This window comes from Mercenaria mercenaria, chromosome 5 (genome assembly GCF_021730395.1).
Source record: "Mercenaria mercenaria strain notata chromosome 5, MADL_Memer_1, whole genome shotgun sequence".
Taxonomy (NCBI): domain Eukaryota; kingdom Metazoa; phylum Mollusca; class Bivalvia; order Venerida; family Veneridae; genus Mercenaria; species Mercenaria mercenaria.
The window spans coordinates 28,781,330-28,794,847 of NC_069365.1; the positions used below are offsets into that span (position 1 = coordinate 28,781,330).

General features: G+C 34.5%; 1 protein-coding gene across 1 annotated transcript in view; it reads right to left on the reverse strand.

Annotated features, from left to right (window-relative positions):
• The window catches only part of LOC123556724 (CD109 antigen-like), a 43,250-nt gene that overhangs the window by 12,894 nt on the left and 16,838 nt on the right, over window positions 1-13,518 (reverse strand). Inside the window, exon 20 of the mRNA XM_053543031.1 lies at window positions 37-154. Within this exon, the coding sequence (XP_053399006.1) occupies window positions 37-154 (118 nt within the window). The remainder of the gene's footprint in view (window positions 1-36; window positions 155-13,518) is intronic.

Genomic DNA, 13,518 nt, shown 5'->3' on the forward strand with positions numbered 1-13,518 from the left:
TGTGCTAGGCCAAGACCTGACAAAGAACTAACTAACCTTTGCAGTGGAAAATGCTACACCCAAACCAGACACAGAGTTTACAGCAAAAGCGCTGGCAATCCATGAAGTAATCGTGTCCGGAACGGTAGTACTAACTGTTGTTGTACCATCAGCTCTGAAAATATAACCAATCATAACTAATAAACAATCATATTAAATGAGTAATGAAAAGGCGCATATAAAGCACATCTGAATTTCTCAATTTAAAAAAGTTTCTTTATCTTTCATTCAGTTTCTGAATTTACTGAAGATATCCTCAATTTTATGCGTGTCCAATACTTACAAAAAATGTCTCCACTTTGTAATAAATAGCTATCAAAAAAAAAGAAAATACATGTGAAAATAGTATGAGAGAAAATGCTTGTTTCAAGATAAAAATAATTATTAAACCAGGAAATGATGTAAGAAAAAACACTGGCTCTAAACGACTATGTTTGTTATTTATAACAATAGCTTACATGATTACAGACATTTTGCCAAGTTTACTGACAGCAACAGAGGAAGTCAAATACAAACGGGAGGATTCATAAGCATTATGTCTTTGAAAACCGAAGCTTTCTTTTTCAGACTGCATGGACGAATTTTAAAAAGCAAAGTCGGTTTTCAGGATGGGATCATGGAGCCTTACCCTACTGAATTCTATAATGAGCTTGTCCATCTTTCAATTTGGACAGTACCGTAAACAGTTACAAAAAGATACTAACAGAATAGCGAACAGTGCAGATCATTATCAGACTGCATGGATGTACATGATCATCTACACTAGTCGCAAAGGTAGAATCAGTCATATCCAGCATGATAAGGGCTAATTCGAAATTTTCATAAACATCAGATTAGTTCAAAAAACTGTATTTATTTGAATTGTGTTTGAAAGTTCGGGTTTCAAGACACAGCAACGTAAACAGATAAAGCAGGTATATTATAACACTTCTAGAGAATACGTTTCTAGCAAGCAACGTAAAGAAACACCGAGATGAAGGCCTAACTAATATAAAGGGACCAGCGTGGGAGCCATCTGGTCTAGTCGCGTAATGGCTGCCAGGTATTTGAACATTAATTTTTCACTTGGCATGGCCAGAGAGGTCTAAATTAAAGCTGGTTTTGTTTAAATTTCCTTGTGGGTGTACTTTTGACATTTTGGTAGAAAAATTGGGAGAGGAGGTTGCATTTTGTCAAGTGAAACTCCATTTTAGTATGAGTAGTACTTCCAGGTCATAGCAATGTGTTTTTGATGTGATTTTACAGTAATCAAATGTGACAAGAGAAATCTCTCTTAGAAGATATATGACCCCTACTTTTCTCTTCATTTTATGTCAGTTTATCATAACTCTTTATCATGAAGTAATGATTTGTTCTCTAAAATGGGTCTAGCTATTTTTGGTAGCTCATTAAAAATGTCAGTTTTATATAGAATATATTGAAAATGCTATTTATGCTATTGTGACCTATAAGAAAATGTGAGCTAAAATTGAGATTTTTTTCAGATATTGCTATAAATAGGCTAGTTTGTCAGATTGTGGTAGAAAATAAGTATTTCATTACAATTTTGCTACAAAAGTTGATAAAAACCACAAAAATCACATTTTCACTGTTTGGGGTATCTTTTTTTTAAAAACAAAAAAAATGCACGTTTACACATTAAATTTTGTCCATGTAAGCTTTCAGAGGGGACATTTGGTCTATTGCATAGTGTTAATGTGTTATTTGCTTGCAAATTATAGTAAAAATACATAAACTAGGGTAAAAACAAGCTCAGGCTAGAAGAATTGGTTCAAACTTATGTCGCGGAAGCAATTTTGGAATTTTTGAGGAAAATCGTCGCAGGGACACGCGTTACTAAAACGCCATAAACCCTTGAAAAACTGATTTGATCAAGCTGAAACTTAGTATTTGACATGCAAATATGTTACTGGTACTATACAGATGGAATAGAGACTATAACAGAAAACCAGATTTTCTTATGAAAAGGCAGTTGAAACAGGATGAAAACGGTCGCAGATGATCGTGAAAATAGTCCCATGTGTTTCCAAAAAGAACGAATAGATTGGAAACTAAAAAGAGTTGAATATTAAATGGTTAAATTTTATCAAAGGATATTGATATTCAGGAATATTAGTCTAACTATAACAGAAGCCATAAAAATTGGTACAATTTCATTAGAATATCACCAAGTTAGAGTAGATAATAAGATCAGACAGAGTAGGGTTTCTCAGTCGCCACACACTAACGCGTTGACATTTCCGGGGAATAATGCACCCCTTAGACAGGACAACATAATACATATATTCCGAAAATATGCCTGCTTACCCAACAGACGATTAACTTCATAGCCATGTTTCTGGAAAAACGTTTCTGATTTTATCCGACATTTTCTGTGGCCCGCTGGCCGAATTTATCATAGAAGGTGCTGAAACGGGCATTCTCCCTCCGGCGAGAGGGTTATTACCAAGAGAATCCAGTTTAAGGTAGTTCTGCACGTTTGGATCGAAACTTTTTCTACAATGTAGAATTTGATTAAACTCTAATTTTTCAAAACTTCAGAATATACATAGAAAACTCAGTAAATAAAAAATATATGGTCGTGTGCTTGATTTTCTGCTAGACTTATTTGAAAAATTTGGACCTCGCGCAATATTTCATAATGGGAGTCTATGGGAAAATCATAACTTTCATAACATTTTCTCTAATAGAATTTTTTCTACAATGTAGATTTTGATGAAACTTCTCACAGTTGTAAATAATCACATGGCCTATAATTTGGTGAAATAAAATTTATAGGTCCGTGTGCTTATTTTTGAGATATTTGACCATGATTAAAGGGAACCGGACATTTCACGTTAATTTTAAGACATTATTTTGAATTTGTTAACGTCCAGTATGTTTTAATATCATATTTTGACTTTAGAAATGTAGAAACATTGCCATTGTAATAAATTTACTCACAGGTTTCAGTTAATTTATAAAATGATTTTCATTTCCGTACGCCGATTCCAGGCTTTATTCTACGTTTTCCGGATAAATGACGTTACGCCATCACTTCCGGTTTTTCAAACGTGCAGAACTACCTTAAAACCTCCTCCTCCTCCTCCTGACAAGATATGGAACTGTATGAATTGACATCCATGGAGAGAAGATATAGAAGAAGATATACATTTTCTGTTGGTTGTTTTAGCTATAGAAATTAAATACAACTCTGGGATATGTATGAGTTAAGGAGAAACTGGGCCTGTATCGACATGACAGTACCCAAGGACAATAGCATTTTGCCAATATAACGGGTAGCAATGTACTGCATGGAACCCGGAAACAGAATAACAATAAACTATGAACAAGACTAACGTAAATCTACCAAATAAATCAAAAAAGCTTCATCCATATTGCATCTGTCACAAAATTCGTTTGATTATCTACGTTCGCTGTAGAAAACAAGACTAAACTACTACAAATGCAATTTCAGTGGATGCTGTACCCTCCGCCATATTCTATTCAAGACGTTTTCATGAGGCAATTTAATTCAAATGTAACTGGCAATTACTGGTTTCCGAGAAAAAAGAAGATAATTGAGAGAGTGAAAGAATGCACGATAAAATACTTTAGATCACCAGTTCAGACCTCCCGTTATACAAGACAAAAATAGAAAATACATATATCAAAATATGACGATCACAGAATGATTTATATACCAACATGGTTGGGAATGATGACAGCATAGTTCTGTATTGTCTGAAAGAAAAACACCTCAAGTCAAACTGGAGTTTTCACCAACGATTTAGAGTTACCCTCCGTGGAATTGCAAACATTTATATATTTTATTTAAGATTTCAGACTATGCAAATAGCAATTGTAATACGCTGATTTTTCATGGATTTTAGAACGTGAAACTGAAAATGTGTTATTTTCGTTGGTTTCCTGTTCCTCAAAAAAAAAAGTCCTCGGATGTATAACAATAACAGTGATTTCGGTTAAGTAACGTGGGTGTTTTTTTAAGCCCAAAATTGACATGGATCAATTCAGAAATACATGTATGGACATGCGATGAGGTTAACCGTATGAAATTTGGACGGCAGTTAGTGGTTTCGTGGTATATCCTACCGACATCTATGAAAGTGTGCCGATTTTAACAATTATCAATGCTTCGATACTAAAAACAAAAATATTTGACCACGTTCAAGTAGAACTTTTTTTTCTTTTGAGAAATTCAAATGTTCTGTAGAAAGTAGCTTTCAGTTTTTAACATTAATATTTCTCTATTTTTATATTCGTAAATTCATTATAAAAATTTACTTGCAATTAAACCAGATACAAAAGGAATGACAATTTAACTGCTAAATATTACGGAAAAACGTGTCTATGTGAAGAAGTTTTAACTACCGCAGTCAGACTGCCAGATTTCTAGCCTCAACGCAGTTTTAGCTAATTAAACAATGATGTAATACCCAATTAACTTAAACCACCATAACCGAGGAATTATGGGCTTAATGTGCTATACATTTAGTTCCTGTAGTACATGGCGAAATTATCATATATTTAGTATTATACTACAATACTGCTCGAACGTTATTACATAAACAAAAATGCTTGGCTATATTCTCCAGCATTGAGCCTTTGTAGCATGTAGCACAGTAGTTTAATAATGCAAATTCCACATATGACCCAATGGAATGATTAGACCACATCCATGTCTATGGGAATACTAATTTAATTCTATCTGTAGTTCGCACGGTTTCTGTTACGGCTGTATGAGATCCAGGGGCTAAGGACTCTTTGTGAGTACGAAATTTACCCTTAATGTCCAAAAGTAATTGAATACATGCATTCACAAACAATCGATGTACATGAATGCCTTAGGAGACATGCGTGAGACAAGAAATGATATAGCGTGAAACCTCTCCGACCAAGACATACTACACCGGCTGTATGTACCTATGAGATGAATTTGTTAAAGCATGACAGTACTTTGTAGAACATTTGGTACCATACACTGTGCACAAGACCTTGGAAGATCAAATCATGGGTTAAAACAAGGACGTGGAACGTTTTTCTGAAGAAAGACACAACTAAAGAAGACCAGAAAAAGGAAGTGAGTGAGATAATAGATATTATCTAAAGGAAAAAAATGGCAATTTGTGACGAGTTATATTGCGGTCTATATATACTATGCGCATTTATATGCATGACCTGTTGTTTTTTTCACATGTACTTTGTCAAAATGTCATATAATACTGTAACGTAAGACCTTTATTCTATACGAAACAATCATTATACGGTTCATCTTTTTGTCAGTGTATGTTTCTGTGCATCAAAATAATATCAACAAAGAGAAAGGAAATTAAATTAACAGGCAAACTGTTTAAAACAGTCAAGGTTAAAGTTCCTTTAAGTTCTTTGAATGACAGCGGCAGACATGAGGGCATTACTACATTCATAGCACATACAATACTTTGTTTAAGAGCTTTATTAGTTAATTAAGGATTTTGATGCACAGAAACATACAATGACACAGAGATGAACCGTATAATGATTTGTTTTCGTATAGAATATTCGTCTAACAGAAATATTAACAACTAAACGCATATGTGTCCGATTATGAGCATAATATAAAAATCGACTATAGACATAAATCTACTGCCATGATAAACTTTAATTTACAATTCGTATCAAAGACATACTTTAATCATATTGGTTCTTTTAGTATCAAACATTTAGGTATTGACAACCATGCACGGAGTAATTGTTTGAGTTATGTGCCATGTTACCGTAGTAGTGCCATATATTGATAGTATCAAATAGCATATATTTGTAAAGTATTCATTCCAGTGCATAAATAACACATTATAAAAGTTTGCCTACCCAACAGTAGAGTTATTCCAAAGCCAAGTCTCTGGGGAAAAAAAACACTTCTTATTTTGAGGGTGTCTGGAGTCCGTTTTTCGTTTGCATTGTTGTAGCGCCCGATGCAGGCATATAACAAGTAGCTAATGGATCAAATCTGCTTCCAACAGGGTAATTAAACAAAACTGGTTGGTGGTGAGTGTGATCTGTAATATTTGATGACATCTAATTTCCAAGAATCAATATCTTTATAGGTAGACGCAACAAAAAGGAGATAGGGAGAATTTCATACACTATTCGACAAAATAGTACCAACTAGGAACTGATCAAAACCCTACAGAGATATCAAACAACTTCCACGTTTCAGGGAACACATGACAGTATACAACATATAAATGAATGTTATGCTAGAGACATATCTCTTGCTAGAAAAGTCCGTTCTTTGCAGACCAAATAAGAAATAAAATAACACGGATTATTGTCAGTGTTCAAAAAGAAAAAAGGTTGTTGTGGTTTATTTAGGTATCTATGAACCTGATTTACATAATATCTTTCATAAAATACTTTGCTCGAAAGTAAATCGTACAAATGAATAAGTGACATTATCATTTACTTGGTCTTATATACATGGTATTTACAGACAATCCTTTAACATTATGAAAGCTTGGTTGTTGTTGATTTTCTTTTCGCGTTTTCGTAGCAAGCAGTACAGTTTACTTGACAGTACACTGCATGGTTTTACCTATCCAAGCTGTTCAGCCACAACAGTGTATCTAGGAAAACTATCTAATTTTATCTGTAATATGTAGGTTGTGTGTTAGAGGTGCCGGTGGCCAATGATTCCTCGTCAGTAAGAAACAAACCTTTCATAACTATCTAAAAGCAATGAGACAGCGTATATACAAATATTCAATTAAGTGTAAATGTCTTAGAACACAAGCAAGTAACAAAACGAACGTGAGGGCACCGAGATCCTGATCCATTCCATATCAACTGATGATAGTGTCCGCTGCTGCTTGATGTTACAAGTAATGGAGAATGAGGTCTGCAACAGGTAGACGCAACAAATAGGAGAAAGGGTAGCAATGATGAAATATATTATACGTTATTGCTAAACAGCATGATATTCCAAAGAATATTGGAAACATTAAAACCTTATGCAAAGAACACGCTCATGGCTAATAAGGAACTGCTGCCTTATGAGGGGCACAAGTAAACTGAACAAGGTCACAAAAGAAGTCGCTAGGGAGATAAGATAATTCTCATAGTATGTTCAAGTTTTAATGAGGTAGTAAGCTGGGATGTCTGTAATTGAATTGATACCACACACTTCCTTTACAACACTGATTAACAAAACGTTTTTCCAGGTCAAATGTGTCTGTTCGGCGCTTCTTGAAACGTCAAAGTTTGCTTTAGGAGATAACCTTGACTAATATGACAACACTAAAACTCGTGAGAGTAGGTATTCATGTTATAAACTGAGCTTAGAATGAATCTATTAGTACAATTCCATTTCCAGATTCATTTGTACACTCGTGTTTTTATGGTTGGGCTTGGGAGTGAGCAAGGATGACAATATTTGATTGGCTGGTATTTGAAATATTGATATTTCGGCGGCTTTTTGCGTCCGTTTCTTTGCTGCTGCATCCCTTGTATGAAATAGTCAAGAAAGCATAATGGTTGTAGTTTAAAGCTGGCATCGAGACTTAGTTTTAGCATTCCTGCTTGTTGATATACCTTACCTACAATCCGCTTCAGGGTATTTTTGATAATGCCGAGTCTTTTGACTCTTCAAAGCAATTAGTTCGTAACAATCCTGCTACATCAAATGGAAACAACTGAGGTGCGACTCAATGCTGACACAGAGAAAGGCACGCCAGAGGAGCAGTTGCTTCATTTGTTTTTAGATAATCGAGGTATTTAGGACAGAATTAAGAGTTGTCTTTACTTGTGGAAGTTGATACGTGTCTCGTTCTAGTATTTATACCATATAAATTTTGTAGTTCATGTACTTCAGTATCTAAACCTACATAATAACATAACTAAATATGGGCAGGTATATACATGGTGCGTATACATACACTATACATACTATTCTACATTATATGCAGTCTTTTAACGAGTAAAGACGTCAAGTGAAAAATATACAAAATGGATTTCACTCGATTATGTTTCAGGAAACTCTGAGTTGTTTTGCTTCGTTTGATGCCAGCGAAGGAACTACCAAACTGGGTGGATAGTTGATATCATCAAAGGCAGAACATAAGGAACTTTGAGTAAATTTGGTTGATCAATAATACGGCGTGCCACAGAACAATACCAGTCATGTTCGATACAATAGTGTACTAAAGAAACGAAGCCGTGTAAAACTGCATGGAAATTGAACTATATGACGGATATATCTCTACTGCTACATGTTTTGGAAAAATAAAATCGTACATCAGTCTGGTCTGCCTACCTGCAGGTGTACCTCAGCTAAACTGGATGTTTTCTTGATTTACCAAAAATCAAAATGAGTGTATTATCTGTTCAGCTTTTTACCAAAAATAAATGTATTGTTTGATTCAGAAAATATCCTTTCGGCATTTTTGAGAATTTTGAGAAAATATGGAGAATGATGTATTACTGTCCACATAGATAAAAGGGTTATTGGCTGCTATGAAAGTGCATTTATTGGGATATCATGTTGTGCGTAACCTTGGTGAGAGCGTTATTTTCAGACAGACTTTACCTACAATAAAGAATTATCTGTTTAGTAAGATAAGTGGTTTATAATACGACATAATCCCCCATCACTTATTTGTGTCAAATGTCACAGCCATATCTCTTGACAGTGCTATACTAATGTTAATACAAGCGAAATCAAAAATACGATCGGTGTTCCTAGGTGACAGTTGATAATTCTTCATAGAAGATGGACGAAAAGTTGGAAGTCCACTGAAAGTGCCATTAAAAAAGATATCTTATCAGCACGCTGTCCTTTTCATACTGATGAACAATTCATGTATATTACACGTATGTCTCGAAAACTGGTACATACGCCAATTTTATTTCAAATGGACTTGTTTAGACTTTTTCTATACAATCTTGAAAATCGTTTAGCAACTTAAGCATTGGAACAATCACATTTTACAAAAAGTTTGTTCAGGAGAATAGATGAAAAGTGTAACACCAACAACCCCTGCCCTTCAGCGCCGGCTTAAGTTGGGAAGTCAAATCGGCAGCTTACTGTTGATTAAGGGGGAATGGTACTTTGTCAAAATTTAAGATTTGCTAATAGTCGTATATACCAAAATAAACTTGAAGATATTTCAAAATTGTATCATCATCTTTTAGAGCGATAAACGTGCGTATGATGTTACCATGACGTCGCAAACATGACCCGTTTTCGCGCTTTTTACGTCCGTTAATGGTAGCACTAAAATGGTATAAAACTCGATACTACAAACGTATTGTTGGCGTCAATGCATTAGATTATATATCAAACGACAGAATAAAGCAATTTCTTAGTGATCATTAACATGAAAAGGTATTTTCTATCCGAATTTTCGAAGGAGGTTCGAAAACAGACATTTGGTTGTTTAAGAAAATTCAGGAAAAAAATCGCTTCTGATCCATTTTGCAAAAAAATGGCCGTGGAATTTTTGCCAATTTTTTGTATGTAAAAATTCATTATGTTGTTAATGGCTGTGCCAAAATAAAAAAAGTTCACCGAAGCGTTTTTCTAGTACAACCGTTTGAATTAGAGCATTGTGTCGCAATAAACAACGTCGCTTAAGACATGACGTAAGCACGTGAATATTTACATTATTAGCCTTATTTTTACACCAGTGGCTGCAAAGATGGTGCTCTCCATACATATGTGGAACTATGCTTTCTAGCGCCTGTATTAATTCAGCTTCTCCTTTTTCTTCAAGATTTATTGAAACTCACTTTGCACTGGAAAACAAGCTTGCAATGGAAATTATTTTCTATTGTTAATTGTTCTTTAAAAAAAAAATATTCAGGACAATTAAAATGTAGAGTAAAAATATGTTTGTACATCAGTCCAGAATTGCTTGCCTCTTTATGCAATTGAGCACGAATATCGGGCTCCATAGCTTTTACAGAATTGCTCCATTTTTTTGGCATCTGTGAAGTTGACCATATTTAATTGTTTTCGTGTAAACTTTGATAAGTTTTCACACAGTTATTGTTACTTTCAAACATAACATATGTTGCAACAATATTTGTTACTTATTTATAAACTTGAACCCATATAATAAAACAGTTATTGACTGTTAAGCCATCGGATATGATGTGATATTCAACGGAGGAGGACAATATTGACCTCTTCCAGTGAATACCATAGCATATCCAATGGCTCAAGGGTCAATAATAATATAATTTTCAAAACGAAATTAACATAAATAATTGACAAAAAACTCAATAAAAACATTGCTCTTTTTCACTCTAACTTTCAGAAAATTATTAAAGTTATATAGCAGTCATAGATAATTATCACTCACACGGGCGTGTTAAATTTACATATATATTATTTATGTATGTGTATTTATTTTATGTAATAAGTTGCTTTAAAACAAACATAATATTTTGATGGCAAATTTATATTTATAGATAGATTTATTGATAATATTTCTTTAGTACTAATATTTACGAGATTATCCCATTTTTGTCTTCATGCAAAATATAGCCAAGGGAGACAAACAGATACTGATTAAGTACGGCTGTTATATACATTCTTATTACAGAAACACAACCTAAAGTATAGATTTGTACCAGCATCGTGTTGACTTGTCAGGAAATTATCAGTAGCGCGGTACGGTGACCTCGGAAAAGGGCGCATAACATGCGAGATTGTCGGCTTATATGGAAATTCCAAATGAATTCATATTATTGTTTGTTTTGATTGATAGAATCCTGTTTTACGGCCCTTTCAGTATTTCAGTTATGTCAGGCAGGTAGACAAGCTTACTGCCGCTCATTGGCTGCTTTTTTTATTAAAAATATAAGCATTCTTAATTTATTAAGACCTATTATACAGCCATTCTATTCAAACTTATTCTTTCTAAAATACGTGTAAAATAAAAGCTCAGTACATAATCCAGGATCGGGAACGGATTTAGCATCTTTTTGAGTGATCGTTCTCTAGTGTATACTGCTAGTTTCTATTTGGACCAACATTGCAAACTTTAATATATTTTTTATTGAATTTTAGGAAAGACAATATTGTGAAACAAGCCGCGACGGCATATGGACGAACATTCATCATTCTATATCGTTATGTCGTCATGTAAACGGAAGGGGCATGTCCGTGATGGCATGTTTAAAATTCATAATTTAGTCGTTTCTATTCAGGCTTTTTTCCACGTCCTGTGCAACAAATAACAAATAACAGAAATATTTAAATGAAATGAGCCGCGCCTTGTGAAAACCAACATACGGTGGCTTTGCAGTCTGGTCAGGATCCATGCTGTTCGCTAACGGTTTCCTAAATTGCAATAGGCTTTAAAAGCGAACAACATAGATCCTGACAAGACTGCGCAAGCTGGTCTGGATCAAAGCTAGTCGCAAAGCCACTATGTTGGTTTTTTCATGGCGCGGCTCAAATAACATATGTTAAAACAGGTAGAACGGTATCCATTTATGTAAATGTTTTGACGTGTAATCTTTGCCAACAGTACACGGCGGAATCTTAAAATTCATACGTAACATTCGAATTTTAAAATTCCGTTGTACTGCTTGCAAAAGAAAAATAACGTATATATATAAACTGTCAACTTTTAGGACTGCCTACGTGGTCTGATTCACTGAGATATCTCACTGATGGAGGACTGTAAGTTCGAGCCCCGCTACCGAACATGGCTCTTTATGTGAGAACACTTGGTAGTTTGTGTCGGAGGTTAGGGGTTTTAGTACTGGTCGTTCCCAGGAACAATGTTAAAGGAAACTACCCGCCATACTGTTGAAACGAGCGTAAAAACTTGATTCAGAAAATTAATCAACTTTTTTAACAGTCTTATTACCGTTTCTATAAATCTGCCTTTAATTGTATCATAAATACAATTTAAACGAAATTCACATTCGGATAGAACTGTGCGGAAATGTTTGTATTTTAATTATCCCATGCTTACCTAATGCAGCTGCAACGTTTATTGAATAGGGGTTCCGTAAAATGCCGTAGCATTTTAGATTTTACATTTTAAAATGTAGTACACTATACAGACCATACTTAGTTTCGGAAAATAGGTTTTTTCCAGTAAAGTCTTTGTTTTGAGTTTAACGCCATTTTCTCAACAGTTTTTCAGTCATATAACGGCGGGCTGTTAACCTAACCAGTTTTCCTGGATTCTGTACCAGTACAAACCTGTTCTCCGCAAGTAACTGCCAACTTCCCCACATGAATCAGAGGTGAGGACTAATGATATCAGACACAGTGTCGTTCATCAAATAGTCACGGAGAACATACGCCCCGTCCGAGGATCGAACTAGCCACCCCGAGATCCGTAGACCAACGCTCTTACCTATTGAGCTAAGCGGGCGGGCTTCAGTAAAGTCTTTTTCCGCATATTTTGCAACCATTGTCAAATACATTACCAAAATATGCATAATCGACGATTCTTCTGTTTTGCTTTTCTCCGTTTTATTATCAATCCCGACACTCCCTTTCTTCAAAAACTTAACTTTTTTAGCCTTCTGAACTGTCCGTATTTATCGCGACTAATTTTAGAGAGCAGCTGAGTTTGAAAAAGGTGCATGAAGTGGCTATTGAAATGAACATCAAGAACTTCTAGTAATTTAAAAGATACGCACTTTTCAATGAAAATATTTTGGAATACTGCATGTTATGAAATGTGTAATTTTTTTACGATTAAATTGAAATATTTAATTCATGTCTCATAACTGCTTGCTTATAGGTTTCCAGGTAGAATTATGACAAGCCATTTAAAATAAACACATGCAACGTTACATAACGATTTCATGTCTTTTAACGACGCTGCAGTAGTCAAGTTCAAACGGTTTTACTACAAAAACGCTTCGGTGAACTTTTTTCTATTTTGGCATAGATATTAACAACATAATAAATTTTCACACACAAAAATTTGGCAAAAATTCCACGGGCCAATTTTTTGCAAAATGGATCAGAATCGATTTTCTTCCTGAATTTTCTTAAACAACCAAATGTCTGTTTTCGAACCTCCTTCGAAAATTCAGATAGAAAATACCTGTTCATATTAATAATCACTAAGAAATTGCTTTATTCTGTCGTTTGATATATAATCTAATGCATTGACGCCGACAATACGCTTGTAGTATCGAGTTTTATACTATTTTAGTGCTACCATTAACGGACGTAAAAAGCGCGAAAACGGGTCATGTTTGCGACGTCATGGCAACGTCATACGCATGTTTATTGCTCTAAAAGATGATGATATCAATTGGAAATATCTTCAAGTTTATTTTGGTATATAAGACAATCAGCAAATCTTAAATTTTGACAAAGTACCATTCCCCCTTAAACAATAATGCACTTTTGTTTAATACATTTTCACGATAAAATCTCGATTTAAATATGATTTTATTTGGCTTGGTCTATGTAAAGAATTTTCATGTTAAAGGGAATTCCTATAGTTTTTTATGCGCATC